This window comes from Procambarus clarkii, chromosome 38, assembly GCF_040958095.1.
Source record: "Procambarus clarkii isolate CNS0578487 chromosome 38, FALCON_Pclarkii_2.0, whole genome shotgun sequence".
NCBI lineage: Eukaryota > Metazoa > Arthropoda > Malacostraca > Decapoda > Cambaridae > Procambarus > Procambarus clarkii.
Window position 1 is genome coordinate 1,478,627 of NC_091187.1, and position 16,900 is coordinate 1,495,526.

At 59.6% G+C, this 16,900-nt stretch overlaps 1 protein-coding gene across 1 annotated transcript; it reads left to right on the plus strand.

Annotated features, from left to right (window-relative positions):
- Positions 1-242: 242 nt before the first annotated feature.
- Positions 243-16,133, plus strand: LOC138372205 (peptidyl-prolyl cis-trans isomerase 3-like). The gene is made up of 3 exons (XM_069337521.1): positions 243-378; positions 14,303-14,482; positions 14,590-16,133. The coding sequence occupies exons 1-3, from the start codon at positions 262-264 to the stop codon at positions 15,100-15,102; spliced, it is 810 nt and encodes a 269-aa protein (XP_069193622.1). The 5' UTR covers positions 243-261; the 3' UTR covers positions 15,103-16,133.
- Positions 16,134-16,900: the final 767 nt, after the last annotated feature.

Genomic DNA, 16,900 nt, shown 5'->3' on the forward strand with positions numbered 1-16,900 from the left:
AGACCATCAGGGAGGCCCTGGAGATGACGACCACGGAGACAGGTGCCACAGCTGACCCCGTACACCTGGGAGACTCAGCCTCCACCATTAATGTTTGTGTTGGTAATGACAGGTGCAGGAGACCATCAGGGAGGCCCTGGAGATGACGACCACGGAGACAGGTGCCACAGCTGACCCAGTACACCTGGGAGACTCAGCCTCCACCATTAATGTTTGTGTTGGTAATGACAGATGCAGGAGACCATCAGGGAGGCCCTGGAGATGACGACCACAGAGACAGGTGCCACAGCTGACCCCATACACCTGGGAGACTCAACCTCCAGCATCATGAATAAAGTTCAGGAAATCACTGGACAGATCCACCAGAAGCAATTAACAGTAAGTTTCTGATTTCCTCTCATAGGTCATATCACAAGATATTGAGTTCTCTTTTGAGGAGAGGAAGCCTGTTCTTAGGTTTATCGAGGTTCCCCAAGGTCAACTACTGACTTTCCTTAACATACAATGCACAATAGTTGCCTAACTCCTGGATAAATATTTACTGGTAGGTGAACAGACCTAACAGGTGAAAGGAAGCATGTGAACCATTTCTGTCCTGCATGGTGATTGAACCTGTGATCCTCTATTGAACCCGGGATCCTGGCTCCCCTCACAGAGGCGCAAAGAGTGGGTGACACTCCACCAACCAACCGGGAAAGCATTCAGGAAGACAGTGAACCAAAACAGACCACTGCTGGGTACGAAGAAACTGAAGCCTTGAAACTGCCAACAAACTCCCAGACAATGCCAGCACCAACCCCCCTGCCAGTAGACGGGGCTGGAGCTACAGGTCCAGCACCAACCCCCCTGCCAGTAGAGGGTGGCTGGAGCTACAGGTCCAGTACCAACCCTCCTGCCAGTAGTTGGGGGCTGAACCTACAGGTCCAGCACCAACCCTCCTGCCAGTAGGTGGGGGCTGAAGCTACAGGTCCAGCACCAACCCCCTGCCAGTAGAGTGAGGCTGGAGCTACAGGTCCAGCAGTCTAGCACCAACCCCCTGCCAGTAGAGGGGGCTGGAGATACAGGTCCAGCACCAACCGTCCTGCCAGTAGAGTGAGGCTGGAGCTACAGGTCCAGCTGTCTAGCACCAACCTCCTGCCAGTACCTGGTTGATGGGGTTCTGGGAGTTCTTCTTCTCCCCAAGCCCGGCCCGAGGCCAGGCTCGACTTGTGATAGTGTGGTCCACCAGGCTGTTGCTTGGAGCGGCCCACAGGGCCACATACCCACCACAGCCCGGCTGATCCGGAACTTCTCTTAGAAAACCGTCCAGTTTTCTCTTGAAGATGTCCACAGTTGTTCCGGCAATATTTATTATAGTCACTGGGAGGATGTTGAACAAGCGCTAACCTCTGATGTTTATACAGTGCTCTCTGATTGTGCCTATGGCACCCCTGCTCTTCACTGGTTCAATCATGCATTTTCTTCCATATCGTTCACTCCAGTACATTGTTATTTTACTGTGTACATTTTGGACCTGACCCTTCAGTATTTTCAATGTGTATATTATTTGGTAACTCTCTCGTCTCCTTTCTAGAGAGTACATTTGGAGAGTTTTGAGACGATCCCAATAATTTAGGTGTTTTATCTCGTCTATGCGTGCCGTATATGTGCTCTGTATTCCCTCTAATTCAGCAATCTCTCCTGCTCTAAAGGGGGGGACTGAGTACTGAACAGTACTCGAGACGGAACAACACAAGTGACTTGAAGAGTACAACCATTGTGATGGGATCCCTGGATTTGAAAGTTCTCGTAATTCATCCGATCATTTTTCTGGCTGATGCGATATTTGCTTGGTTATGCTCCCTAAACGTTACATCGTCGGACATCATTATTCCCAAATCCTTGACATGCAGTAGAGGTGGGCTAAAGCTACAGATCCAGAACCAACCCCCTGCCAGTAGAGAGGGGCTGGAGCTTTAGGTCCAGCACCAGCCCCCTGCCAGTAGAGGTGGGCTGGAGCTACAGGTCCAGAACCAACCCCCTGCCAGTAGAGGGGGGCTGAAGGTACAGGTCTAGCACCAACCCCCTGCCAGTAGAGGGGGGGCAGGAGCTACATTTCCCACACCAACCCCCTGCCAGTATAGTGGTGGGCTGGAGCTACAGGTCCAGAATCAACCCCCTGCCAGTAGAGGGGGGGGGGCTAGAGCTACAGGTCCAGGACCAAGCCCCTGCCATTAGAGGGGGGGGGGGCTGTAGCTACAGGTCCAGCACCAACCCCCTGCCAGTAGAAAGGGGCTTGAGTTACAGGTCCAGCACCATCCCCCCCCTGCCAGTAGAGGGGGGGGGGGGCTGAAGCTTTAGGTCCAGCACCAACCCCCTGCCAGTAGAAAGGGGCTTGAGTTACAGGTCCAGCACCAACCCCTTGCCAGTAGAGGGGGGGGGGGCTGGAGCTACAGGTCTAGCACCAAATTCCTGGCACTTGAGGGGGCGCTGGAGCTACAGGTCCAGCACCATCCCCCCTGCCAGTAGAGGGGGGGGGGGCTGGAGCTACAGGTCCAACACCAACCCCCTGCCAGTAGAAGGGGGTGGAGCTACAGGTCCAGCACTAACCCCCTGCCAGTAGAGGGGGGGCTGGAGCTTCAGGTCCAGCACCATCCCCCCTGCCAGTAGAAGGGGGGGGGGCTGGAGCTACAGGTCCAACAACAACCCCCTGCCAGTAGAAGGGGGGTGGAGCTACAGGTCCAGCACTAACCCCCTGCCAGTAGAGGGGGGCTGGAGCTTCAGGTCCAGCACCAACCCCCTGCTAGTAGAGGTGGGACTGGAGCTACAAATCCAGCACCAACCCCCTGCCAGTAGAGGGGGGAGCTGGAGCTACAGGTCCAGCACTAACCCCCTGCCAGTAGAGGGGGGCTGGAGCTTCAGGTCCAGCACCAACCCCCTGCTAGTAGAGGGGGGACTGGAGCTACAAATCCAGCACCAACCCCCTGCCAGTAGAGGGGGGAGCTGGAGCTACAGGTCCAGCACCAACCCCCTGCCAGTAGAGGGGGGGAGCTGGAGCTACAGGGCCAGCACCAACCCCCCTGCCAGTAGAGGGCGGCTGGAGCTACTGGTCCACCACCAACCCCCCTGCCAGTAGAGGTGGCTGGAGCTACAGGTCCAACACCAACAGTCTGCCAATAGAGGGGGGCTGGAGCAACAGGTCCAGCATCAACCCCCTGCCAGTAGAGGGGGGGACTGGCGCTATAAATCAAGCACCAACCCTCTGCCAGTAGAGAAAGGCTGGAGCTACAGGTGCAGCAAAAAAAACCTGCCAGTAGAGGGGGGCTGGAGCTACAGGTCCAGCACCAACCCCCTGTTAGTAGAAGGGGCTGGAGCTACAGGTCCAGCACCAACCCCCCTGCCAGTAGAGGGGGGGCTGGAGCTACAGGTCCAGCACCAACCCCCTGTTAGTAGAAGGGGCTGGAGCTACAGGTCCAGCACCAACCCCCTGCCAGTAGAGGGAGGCTGGAGCTACAGGTTCTGCACCAACCCCCTGCCAGTAGAGGGGGGGCTGGAGCTACATGTCCAGCACCAACCCCCTGACAGTAGGGGGGGGGGCTGGAGCTACAGGTCCAGAACCAATCCCCGGCCAGTAGAGGAGGGCTGGAGCTACAGGTCCAGCACCAACCCCCTGCCAGTAGAGTGGGGCTGGAGCTACAGGTCCAGCATCAACCCCCTGCCAGTAGAGCGGGGCTGGAGCTACTAGTCCAGCACCAACCCCCTGCCAGTAGAGTGGGGCTGGAGCTACAGGTCCAGCACCAACCCCCTGCCAGTAGAGTGTGGCTGGAGCTACAGGTCCAGCATCAACACCCTGCCAGTAGAGCGGGGCTGGAGCTACTGGTCCAGCACCAACCCCCTGCTAGTAGAGGGGCTGGAGCTACAGGTCCAGCACCAACCCCCTGCTAGTAGAGGGGGGCTGGAGCTACAGGTCCAGCACCAACCCCCTGCTAGTAGAGGGGGGCTGGAGCTACAGGTCCAGCACCAACCCCCTGCCAGTAGAGAGGAGGGTTGGAGCTTCTGGTTCAGCACCAACCCCCTGCCAGTAGAGGGGGCTGGAGCTACAGGTCCAGCACCAACCCCCTGCTAGTAGAGGTGGGACTGGAGCTACAAATCCAGCACCAACCCCCTGCCAGTAGAGGGGGGAGCTGGAGCTACAGGTCCAGCACTAACCCCCTGCCAGTAGATTGGGGCTGGAGCTTCAGGTCCAGCACCAACCCCCTGCTAGTAGAGGGGGGACTGGAGCTACAAATCCAGCACCAACCCCCTGCCAGTAGAGGGGGGAGCTGGAGCTACAGGTCCAGCACCAACCCCCTGCCAGTAGAGGGGGGGAGCTGGAGCTACAGGTCCAGCACCAACCCCCTTGCCACTAGAGGGCGGCTGGAGCTACTGGTCCACCACCAACCCCCCTGCCAGTAGAGGGGGCTGGAGCTACAGGTCCAACACCAACAGTCTGCCAATAGAGGGGGGCTGGAGCAACAGGTCCAGCATCAACCCCCTGCCAGTAGAGGGGGGGACTGGCGCTATAAATCAAGCACCAACCCTCTGCCAGTAGAGAAAGGCTGGAGCTACAGGTGCAGCAAAAAAAAACCTGCCAGTAGAGGGGGGCTGGAGCTACAGGTCCAGCACCAACCCCCTGCCAGTAGAGGGGGGGCTGGAGCTACAGGTCCAGCATCAACCCCCTGCCAGTAGAGGGGGGGCTGGAGCTACAGGTCCAGCACCAACCCCCTGTTAGTAGAAGGGGCTGGAGCTACAGGTCCAGCACCAACCCCCTGCCAGTAGAGGGGGGGCTGGAGCTACAGGTCCAGCACCAACCCCCCTGCCAGTAGAGGGGGGGGGGCTGGAGCTACAGGTCCAGCAACAACCCCCCCTGCCATTAGAGGAGGGGCTGGAGCTAAAGGTCCAGCACCAACCCCTTTCCAGTAGAGGGGGGGGGGGTGGGCTGGAGCTACAGGTCCAGCACCAACCCCCTGCCAGTACAAAGGGGCTGGAGCTACATCTCCAACACCAACCCCATGCCAGTAGAGTGGGGCTGGAGCTACAGGTCCAGCACCAACCTATTGCCAGTAGAGGTGGGCTGGAGCTACAGGTCCAGCACCAACCTCCTGCCAGTAGAGGGGGGCTGGAGCTACAGGTCCAGCTCCAACCCCCTGCCAATAGAGGGGCTGGAGCTACTGGTCCAGCAGCAACCCCCTGCCAGTAGAGGGGGGCTGGAGCTACAGGTCCAGCACCAACCCCCTGCCAGTAGAGGGGGGCTGGAGCAACTGGTCCAGCCCCAACCCCCTGCCAGTAGAGAGAGGCTGGAGCTGTAGGTCCAGCACCAACCCCATGCCAGTAGAAGGGGGGGGGCTGGAGCGACAGGTCCAGCACCAATCACCTGCCAGTAGAGGGGGGGCTGGAGATACAGGTCCAGCACCAACCCCCTGCCAGTAGAGGGGGGGCTGGAGATATAGGTCCAGCACCAACCCCCTGCCAGTAGAGGGGGGCTGAAGATACAGGTCCAGCTCCAACCCCCTGCCAGTAGAGGGGGGGCTGGAGCTACTGGTCCAGCAGCAACCCCCTGCCACTAGAGGGGGGCTGGAGCTACAGGTCCAGCACCAACCCCCTGCCAGTAGAGGGGGGCTGGAGCTGCAGGTCCAGCACCAACCCCCTGCCAGTAGAGGGGGTTGGAGGTACAGGTCCAGCACCAATCTCCTGTCAGCAGAGGGGGGGCTGGAGCTACAGGTCCAGCACCAACCCCCCTGCCAGTAGAGGGGGGGCTGGAGCTACAGGTCCAGCAACAACCCCCCCTGCCATTAGAGGAGGGCTGGAGCTAAAGGTCCAGCACCAACCCCTTTCCAGTAGAGGGGGGGGGGGCTGGAGCTACAGGTCCAGCACCAACCCCCTGCCAGTACAGGGGGGCTGGAGCTACAGGTCCAGCTCCAACCTCCTGCCAGTAGAGTGGGGCTGGAGCTACAGGTCCTGCACCAACCCCCTGGCAGTAGAGGGGGGTGGGCTGGACGTACAGGTCCAGCTCCAACCCCCCTGCCAGTATATGGGGGCGGGAGCTACAGGTCCAGCACCAACCCCCTGACAGTATAGGGGGGCGGGAGCTACAGGTCCAGCACCAACCCCCTGCCAGTAGAGGGGGGGGGGCTGGAGCTACAGGTCCAGCACCAACCCCCTGCCAGTAGAGGGGGGCTAGAGCTACAGGCCCAGCACCAACCCCCTTCCAGTAGAGGGGCTGGAGCTACAGGTCCAGCACCAACCCCCTGCCAGTAGAGGGGGGGGCTGGAGCTAAAGGACCAGCACCAACCCCCTGCCAGTAGAGAGGAGGCTGGAGCTACAGGTCCAACACCAACCCCCTGCCAGTAGAGTGGGGGCTGGAGCTACAGGTCCAACACCAACCCCCTGCCAGTAGAGTGGGGGCTGGAGCTACAGGTCCAACACCAACCCCCTGCCAGTAGAGGTGGGGCTGGAGCTACAGGTCCAACACCAACCCCCTGCCAGTAGAGGTGGGGCTGGACCTTCAGGTCCAACACCAACCCCCTGCCAGTAGAGGTGGGGTGGAGCTTCAGGTCCAGCACCAACCCCCTGCCAGTATAGGGGGGCGGGAGCTACAGGTCCAGCACCAACCCCCTGCCAGTAGAGGGGGGGGGCTAGAGCTACAGGTCCAGCACCAACCCTCTTCCAATAGACGGGGGGGATGGAGCTACAGGTCCTGCACCAACCCCCCTGCCAGTTGAGGGGGGGGGGGCTGGAGCTACAGGTCCAGCACCAATCCCCTGCCAGTAGAGGGGGGCTGGAGCTACAGGTCCAGCAACAACCCCCCCTGCCATTAGAGGAGGGGCTGGAGCTACAGGTCCAGCACCAACCCCCTGCCAGTAGAGGGAGGCTGGAGCTACAGGTTCTGCACCAACCCCCTGCCAGTAGAGGGGGGGCTGGAGCTACATGTCCAGCACCAACCCCCAGCCAGTAGGGGGGGGGGGCTGGAGCTACAGGTCCAGAACCAATCCCCGGCCAGTAGAGGAGGGCTGGAGCTACAGGTCCAGCACCAACCCCCTGCCAGTAGAGTGGGGCTGGAGCTACAGGTCCAGCATCAACCCCCTGCCAGTAGAGCGGGGCTGGAGCTACTAGTCCAGCACCAACCCCCTGCCAGTAGAGTGGGGCTGGAGCTACAGGTCCAGCATCAACCCCCTGCCAGTAGAGCGGGGCTGGAGCTACTAGTCCAGCACCAACCCCCTGCCAGTAGAGTGGGGCTGGAGCTACAGGTCCAGCACCAACCCCCTGCCAGTAGAGTGTGGCTGGAGCTACAGGTCCAGCATCAACACCCTGCCAGTAGAGCGGGGCTGGAGCTACTGGTCCAGCACCAACCCCCTGCTAGTAGAGGGGCTGGAGCTACAGGTCCAGCACCAACCCCCTGCTAGTAGAGGGGGGCTGGAGCTACAGGTCCAGCACCAACCCCCTGCTAGTAGAGGGGGGCTGGAGCTACAGGTCCAGCACCAACCCCCTGCCAGTAGAGAGGAGGGTTGGAGCTTCTGGTTCAGCACCAACCCCCTGCCAGTAGAGGGGGCTGGAGCTACAGGTCCAGCACCAACCCCCTGCCAGTAGAGGGGGGGCAGGAGCTACAGGTCTAGCACCAACCCCCTGGCAGTAGAGGGGGGGCTGGAGTTACAGGTCCAGCACCAACCCCCTGTCAGCAGAGGGGGGGTGGCTGGAGCTATATTGCTAATACCAACCCCCTCCAGTAGAGGGGGGCTGGAGTTACAGGTCCAGCACCAACCCCCTGCCAGTAGAGGGGGGGCTGGTGATATAGGTCCAGCACGAACCCCCTGCCAGTAGAGGGGGGGGGGGGGCTGAAGATACAGGTCCAGCTCCAACCCCCTGCCAGTAGAGGGGGGGCTGGAGCTACTGGTCCAGCAGCAACCCCCTGCCACTAGAGGGGGGCTGGAGCTACAGGTGCAGCACCAACCCCCTGCCAGTAGAGGGGGGCTGGAGCTGCAGGTTCAGCAGCAACCCCCTGCCAGTAGAGGGGGTTGGAGGTACAGGTCCAGCACCAATCTCCTGTCAGCAGAGGGGGGGCTGGAGCTACAGGTCCAGCACGAACCCCCCTGCCAGTAGAGGGGGGGGGGCTGGAGCTACAGGTCTAGCAACAACCCCCCCTGCCATTAGAGGAGGGCTGGAGCTAAAGGTCCAGCACCAACCCCTTTCCAATAGAGGGGGGGGGGGGGGCTGGAGCTACAGGTCCAGCACCAACCCCCTGCCAGTACAGGGGGGCTGGAGCTACATCTCCAACACCAACCCCATGCCAGTAGAGGGGGGCTGGAGCTACAGGTCCAGCTCCAACCTCCTGCCAGTAGTGTGGGGCTGGAGCTACAGGTCCTGCACCAACCCCCTGGCAGTAGAGGGGGGGTGGGCTGGACGGACAGGTCCAGCTCCAACCCCCTGCCAGTATAGGGGGGCGGGAGCTACAGGTCTAGCACCAACCCCCTGACAGTATAGGGGGGCGGGAGCTACAGGTCCAGCACCAACCCCCTGCCAGTAGAGGGGTGGGCTGGAGCTACAGGTCCAGCACCAACCCCCTGCCAGTAGAGGGGGGCTAGAGCTACAGGCCCAGCACCAACCCCCTTCCAGTAGAGGGGCTGAAGCTACAGGTCCAGCACCAACCCCCTGCCAGTAGAGGGGGGGGGGCTGGAGCTAAAGGACCAGCACCAACCCCCTGCCAGTAGAGAGGAGGCTGGAGCTACAGGTCCAACACCAACCCCCTGCCAGTAGAGTGGGGGCTGGAGATACAGGTCCAACACCAACCCCCTGCCAGTAGAGTGGGGGCTGGAGCTACAGGTCCAACACCAACCCCCTGCCAGTAAAGGTGGGGCTGGAGCTACAGGTCCAACACCAACCCCCTGCCAGTAGAGGTGGGGCTGGAGCTTCAGGTCCAACACCAACCCCCTGACAGTAGAGGTGGGGTGGAGCTTCAGGTCCAGCACCAACCCCCTGCCAGTATAGGGGGGCGGGAGCTACAGGTCCAGCACCAACCCCCTGCCAGTAGAGGGGGGGGCTAGAGCTACAGGTCCTGCACCAACCCCCCTGCCAGTTGAGGGGAGGGCTGGAGCTACAGGTCCAGCACCAATCCCCTGCCAGTAGAGGGGGGGCTGGAGCTACAGGTCCAGCAACAACCCCCCTGCCATTAGAGGAGGGGCTGGAGCTACAGGTCCAGCACCAACCCCCTGCAAGTAGAGGGAGGCTGGAGCTACAGGTTCTGCACCAACCCCCTGCCAGTAGAGGGGGGGCTGGAGCTACAGGTCCAGCACCAACCCCCTGCCAGTAGAGGGGGGGCTGGAGCTACAGGTCCAGAACCAATCCCCGGCCAGTAGAGGGGGGCTGGAGCTACAGGTCCAGCACCAACCCCCTGCCAGTAGAGTGGGGCTGGAGCTACAGGTCCAGCATCAACCCACTGCCAGTAGAGCGGGGCTGGAGCTACTGGTCCAGCACCAACCCCCTGCCAGTAGAGTGGGGCTGGAGCTACAGGTCCAGCACCAACCCCCTGCCAGTAGAGTGTGGCTGGAGCTACAGGTCCAGCATCAACCCCCTGCCAGTAGAGCGGGGCTGGAGCTACTGGTCCAGCACCAACCCCCTGCTAGTAGAGGGGCTGGAGCTACAGGTCCAGCACCAACCCCCTGCAAGTAGAGGGGGGCTGGAGCTACAGATCCAGCACCAACCCCCTGCTAGTAGAGGGGGGCTGGAGCTACAGGTCCAGCACCAACCCCTTGCCAGTAGAGAGGAGGGTTGGAGCTTCTGGTTCAGCACCAACCCCCTGCCAGTAGAGGGGGCTGGAGCTACAGGTCCAGCACCAACCCCCTGCCAGTAGAGGGGGGGCTGAAGATACAGGTCCAGCTCCAACCCCCTGCCAGTAGAGGGGGGCTGGAGCTGCAGGTCCAGCACCAACCCCCTGCCAGTAGAGGGGGTTGGAGGTACAGGTCCAGCACCAATCTCCTGTCAGCAGAGGGGGGGCTGGAGCTAGAGGTCCAGCACGAACCCCCCTGCCAGTAGAGGGGGGGCTGGAGCTACAGGTCCAGCAACAACCCCCCCTGCCATTAGAGGAGGGCTGGAGCTAAAGGTCCAGCACCAACCCCTTTCCAGTAGAGGGGGGGGGGCTGGAGCTACAGGTCCAGCACCAACCCCCTGCCAGTACAGGGGGGCTGGATCTACATCTCCAACACCAACCCCATGCCAGTAGAGGGGGGCTGGAGCTACAGGTCCTGCACCAACCCCCTGGCAGTAGAGGGGGGTGGGCTGGACGTACAGGTCCAGCTCCAACCCCCTGCTAGTATAGGGGGGCGGGAGCTACAGGTCCAGCACCAACCCCCTGACAGTATAGGGGGGCGGGAGCTACAGGTCCAGCACCAACCCCCTGCCAGTAGAGGGGGGGGGCTGGAGCTGCAGGTCCAGCACCAACCCCCTGCCAGTAGAGGGGGGCTAGAGCTACAGGCCCAGCACCATCCCCCTTCCAGTAGAGGGGCTGGAGCTACAGGTGCAGCACCAACCCCCTGTCAGTAGAGGGGGGCTGGAGCTACAGGTCCAGCACCAACCCCCTGCCAGTAGAGAGGAGGGTTGGAGCTTCTGGTTCAGCACCAACCCCCTGCCAGTAGAGGGGGTTGGAGCTACAGGTCCAGCACCAACCCCCTGCCAGTAGACGGGGGGCTGAAGATACAGGTCCAGCACCAACCCCCTGCCAGTAGAGGGGGGCTGGAGCTGCAGGTCCATCACCAACCCCCTGCCAGTAGAGGGGGTTGGAGGTACAGGTCCAGCACCAATCTCCTGTCAGCAGAGGGGGGGGGGCTGGAACTACAGGTCCAGCACGAACCCCCCTGCCAGTAGAGGGGGGGGCTGGAGCTACAAGTCCAGCAACAACCCCCCCTGCCATTAGAGGAGGGCTGGAGCTACATCTCCAACACCAACCCCATGCCAGTAGAGGGGGGCTGGAGTTACAGGTCCAGCACCAACCCCCTGCCAGTAGAGGGGGGGGGCTGGAGCTACAGGTCCAGCACTAACCCCCTGCCAGTAGAGGGGGGCTGGAGCTTCAGGTCCAGCACCATCCCCCTGCCAGTAGAGGGGGGGGGCTGGAGCTACAGGTCCAGCACCATACCCCTGCCAGTAGAGGGGGGCTAGAGCTACAGGCCCAGCACCAACCCCCTTCCAGTAGAGGGGCTGGAGCTACAGGTCCAGCACCAACCCCCTGCCAGTAGAGGGGGAGGGGCTGGAGCTAAAGGACCAGCACCAACCCCCTGCCAGTAGAGAGGAGGCTGGAGCTACAGGTCCAACACCAACCCCCTTTGCCAGTAGAGTGGGGGCTGGAGCTACAGGTCCAACACCAACCCCCTGCCAGTAGAGTGGGGGCTGGAGCTACAGGTCCAACACCAACCCCCTACCAGTAGAGTGGGGTTGGAGCTACAGGTCCAGCATCAACCCCCTGCCAGTAGAGCGGGGCTGGAGCTACTGGTCCAGCACCAACCCCCTGCTAGTAGAGGGGCTGGAGCTACAGGTCCAGCACCAACCCCCTGCTAGTAGAGGGGGGCTGGAGCTACAGGTCCAGCACCATCCCCCTGCTAGTAGAGGGGGGCTGGAGCTACAGGTCCAGCACCAACCCCCTGGCAGTAGAGAGGAGGGTTGGAGCTTCGGGTTCAGCACCAACCCCCTGCCAGTAGAGGGGGCTGGAGCTACAGGTCCAGCACCAACCCCCTGCCAGTAGAGGGGGGGTAGGAGCTACAGGTCTAGCACCAACCCCCTGGCAGTAGAGGGGGGCTGGAGTTACAGGTCCAGCACCAACCCCCTGTCAGCAGAGGGGGGGGGGCTGGAGCTATAGGGCTAATACCAACCCCCTCCAGTAGAGGGGGGCTGGAGTTACAGGTCCAGCACCAACCCCCTGCCAGTAGGGGGGGGCTGGAGCTACAGGTCCAGCACCAACCCCCTCCAGTAGAGGGGGGCAGGAGTTACAGGTCCAGCACCAACCCCCTGCCAGTAGAGGGGGGGGGGCTGGAGCTACAGGTCCAGCACCAATCACCTGCCAGTAGAGGGGGGCTGGAGCTACAGATCCAGCACCAACCCCTTGACAGTAGAGGGGGGCTGGAGCTACAGGTCCAGCACCAACCCCTTGACAGTAGAGGGGGCTGGAGCTGCAGGTCCAGCACCAACCCCCTCCAGTAGAGGGGGGCTGGAGTTACAGGTCCAGCACCAACCCCTTGACAGTAGAGGGGGCTGGAGCTACAGGTCCAGCACCAACCTCCTGCCAGTAGAGGGGGGGCAGGAGCTACAGGTCCAGCACCAACCCCTTGACAGTAGAGGGGGCTGGAGCTACAGGTCCAGCACCAACCCCCTGGCAGTAGAGGGGGGGCTGGAGTTACAGGTCCAGCACCAACCCCCTGCCAGTAGAGGGGGGGGGGGGCTGGAGCTACAGGTCCAGCACCAACCCCCTGCTAGTAGAGGGGGCTGGAGCTACAGGTCCAGCACCAACCCCCTGCCAGCAGAGGGGGGGCTGGAGCTACAGGTCCAGCACCAACCCCCTGCCAGTAGAGGGGGGCTGGAGCTACAGGTCCAGTACCAACCCCCTGCCAGTAGAGGGGGCTGGAGCTACAGATCCAGCACCAACCCCCTGTCAGTAGAGGGGGGGCTGGAGCTACAGGTCCAACACCATCCCCCTGCCAGTAGAGGGGGGCTGGAGCTACAGGTCCAACACCAACCCCCTGCCAGTAGAGGGGGGATGGAGCTACAGGTCCAGCACCATCCCCCAGCCAGTAGAGGGGGGGGGGGCTGGAGCTACAGGTCCAGCACCAATCACCTGCCAGTAGAGGGGGGGTGCTGGAGCTACAGGTCCAGCACCAACCCCCTGCCAGTAGAGGGGTGGGCTGGAGCTACAGGTCCAGCACCAACCCCCTGCCAGTAGAGGGGGGGGGGCAGGAGCTACAGGTCCAGCACCAACCCCCTGCCAGTAGAGGGGGGCTGGAGCTACAGGTCCAGCACCAACCCCCTGGCAGTAGAGGGGGGGGCAGGAGCTACCGGTCTAGCACCAACCCCCTGCCAGTAGAGGGGGGGGCTGGAGCTACAGGTCCAGCACCAACCCCCTGCCAGTAGAGGGGGGGGGCTGGAGCTATAGGTCCAGCACCAACCCCCTGCCAGTAGAGGGGGGCTGGAGCTATAGGTCCAGCACCAACCCCCTGCTAGTAGAGGGGGGCTGGAGCTACAGGTCCAGCACCAACTCTCCTGCCAGTAGAGGGGGCTGGAGCTACAGGTCCAGCACCAACCCCCTGCCAGTAGAGGGAGGCTGGAGCTACAGGTCCAACACCAACCCCCTGCCAGTAGAGGGGGCTGGAGCTACAGGTCCAGCAGCAACCCCCTGCCAGTAGAGGGGGGGGGGCAGGAGCTACAGGTCTAGCACCAACCCCCTGGCAGTAGAGGGGGGCTGGATTTACAGGTCCAGCACCAACCCCCTGCCAGTAAAGGTAGGCTGGAGCTACAGGTCCACCAACCCCCTGCCAGTAGAGGGAGGCTGGAGCTTCCGGTTCAGCACCAACCCCCTGCCAGTAGAGGGGGGGGGGGCTGGAGCTACAGGTCTAGCACCAACCCCCTGCCAGTAGAGGGGGGCTTGAGCTTCAGGTCCAGCACCAACCCGCTGCCAGGAGAGGGGGGAGCCTGGAGCTACAGGTCTAAAAAATGGGGCTGACACTGTCCACAGGTGATAATGGGGCTGACACTGTCCACAGGTGATAATGGGGCTGACACTGACCACAGGTGATAAGATTGACCACAGGTGATAATGGGGCTGACACTGACCACAGGTGATAATGGGGCTGACACTGACCACAGGTGATAATGGGGCTGACACTGTCCACAGGTGATAATGGGGATGACACTGACCACAGGTGATAATGGTGCTGACACTGTCCACAGGTGATAATGGGACTGACACTGCCCACAGGTGATAATGGTGCTGACACTGTCCACAGGTGATAATGGGGCTGACACTGACCACAGGTGATAATGGGGCTGACACTGACCACAGGTGATAATGGGGCTGACACTGACCACAGGTGATAATGGGACTGACGCTGCCCACAGGTGATAATGGGGCAGACACTGACCACAGGTGATAATGGGGCTGACACTGCCCACAGGTGATAATGGGGCTGACACTGACCACAGGTGATAATGGGGCTGACACTGCCCACAGGTGATAATGGGGCTGACACTGACCACAGGTGATAATGGTGCTGACACTGTCCACAGGTGATAATGGGGCTGACACTGTCCACAGGTTGAGGACCTCCGCAGGATGAGGGAGCCCGTCAAGAGGCTGGTGGAGGCTGGCCGGGTGTTGGCCGTCCAGGAAGACCAAGATGGCCGCCGCTCCGCCAGGATAACTCTACAAGACGGACAGCTGTACCTCCACCCACTCCTGCGTCAGCCCACGCCCGCCAACGCCCACACCCTCCAGGTTACTTTATTACACCCACTAATCTTACTGACTTACTGAGTTTTGATAACTAATATGATAACATTTTGTTATACAGTTATCAGTATAATTTATTTCATTTTCTGCAGGAGAGTGAGGTTGTGGGCATGCTGGAGCCCTCCTGCACCCTGGCGTTCCTTGACCTCGGGTGGGCGGGGTCAACAAGAGGGCGGGTCACCATCCGGCTGACCCCTGACACTCCGCTGGCCAGACAGTTTGTGTTGTTGTGTACGGGCCAGCGGGGCCACACCTACCGCAACACTAAACTGTTGTGGGTGGAGTGCAAGGGTGTGCCGGAGGAGCGGGTGGTGGGCGGAGACTACGAGAGTAATGATGGTGAGGGAGGAGCCCCACTGCTGCCTGACCTCCAGGGGCAGTACCGGAGGTCAGGCCGGGCAGGAGCTGTGTGGGCCAGGTGGAGGCTGGGGGGTCCCAAGAGTGCCCAGTTCGGCATCGCCACCAGGGGCCTCCAGGTAGGTCGCCAGTGGTCACATTTCTTCGGTGATGTGGTGAGTGGCCTGGATGTGGTGAAGGCAGCAGTCAACCACAGTGACATTACGGAGGTGACTGTGGTGGACTGTGGTGTTGTGCTGCCACTCTAGTTCACTGTACCACCACCATCACTACTGTGGTGTTGTGCTGCCACTCTAGTTCACTGTACCACCACCATCACTACTGTGGTGTTGTGCTGCCACTCTAGTTCACTGTACCATCACCATCACTACTGTGGTGTTGTGCTGCCACTCTAGTTCACTGTACCACCACCATCACTACTGTGGTGTTGTGCTGCCACTCTAGTTCACTGTACCACCACCATCACTACTGTGGTGTTGTGCTGTCACTCTAGTTCACTGTACCATCACCATCACTACTGTGTTGTTGTGCTGCCACTCTAGTTCACTGTACCACCACTATCACTACTGTGGTGTTGTGCTGCCACTCTAGTTCACTATACCATAACTACTGTGGTGTTGTGCTGCCACTCTAGTTCACTGTACCACCACCATCACTACTGTGGTGTTGTGCTGCCACTCTAGTTCACTGTACCATCACTACTGTGGTGTTGTGCTGCCACTCTAGTTCACTGTACCACCACCATCACTACTGTGGTGTTGTGCTGCCACTCTAGTTCACTGTACCACCATCATCACTATCACTCCTGCATCACCATGGACTGCGTGTTTTGATGCCAATGTAATTTAAGGACACATCTTTATCACTATATCATCATTACTTCACTATCTTTGGTATTTATACTTTGGTATCATATACCTGACAATGACGGCTGTATCACCATCAATGCTATATCTTCCCAGTACTGTAACCTATCATTGCTGTATCACTATAGCTTCACTATCACCTCCATGTCACCATCACCTCAGGCCCCACACTTGGGGTCATATACTGACCATGTTGAGTAACAAATTGTTGGTGTCACTATATGACAGCTGTTGTCACTGTTATATCACCAGCAGTTCACTATCACATAACACTGTCACTGTTACACCAACATCATTTCATTTTCACTACATTATCACCTCACTGATATTTTTCCTCCTTACATTTACTGATATATCACTATCACTGCTACAGCACCACTACCTCACCATCACTGTCATATCACCATCACTGTCATATCACTATCGCCTCACTATCACAGCTATATCACCATCACCTCACTATCACTGTCATATCATCACCTCAGTATCACTATCACACTATTATTTTACTCTCACTGCTATATCACCATCACCTCACAATCATTCAGGTGTGTTGTGATATTACCATACTGGACCATGGTGTGTTGTGATATTACCATACTGGTCCATGGTGTGTTGTGATATTACCATACTGGTCCATGGTGTGTTGTGATATTACCATACTGGACCATGGTGTGTTGTGATATTACCATACTGGACCATGGTGTGTTGTGATATTACCATACTGGTCCATGGTGTGTTGTGATATTACCATACTGGACCATGGTGTGTTGTGATATTACCATACTGGACCATGGTGTGTTGTGATATTACCATACTGGTCCATGGTGTGTTGTGATATTACCATACTGGTCCATGGTGTGTTGTGATATTACCATACTGGACCATGGTGTGTTGTGATATTACCATACTGGACCATGGTGTGTTGTGATATTACCATACTGGTCCATGGTGTGTTGTGATATTACCATACTGGTCCATCGTGTGTTGTGATATTACCATACTGGTCCATGGTGTGTTGTAATATTACCATACTGGACCATGGTGTGTTGTGATATTACCATACTGGTCCATGGTGTGTTGTGATATTATCATACTGGTCCATGGTGTGTTGTGATATTACCATACTGGTCCATGGTGTGTTGTGATATTACCATACTGGTCCATGGTGTGTTGTGAT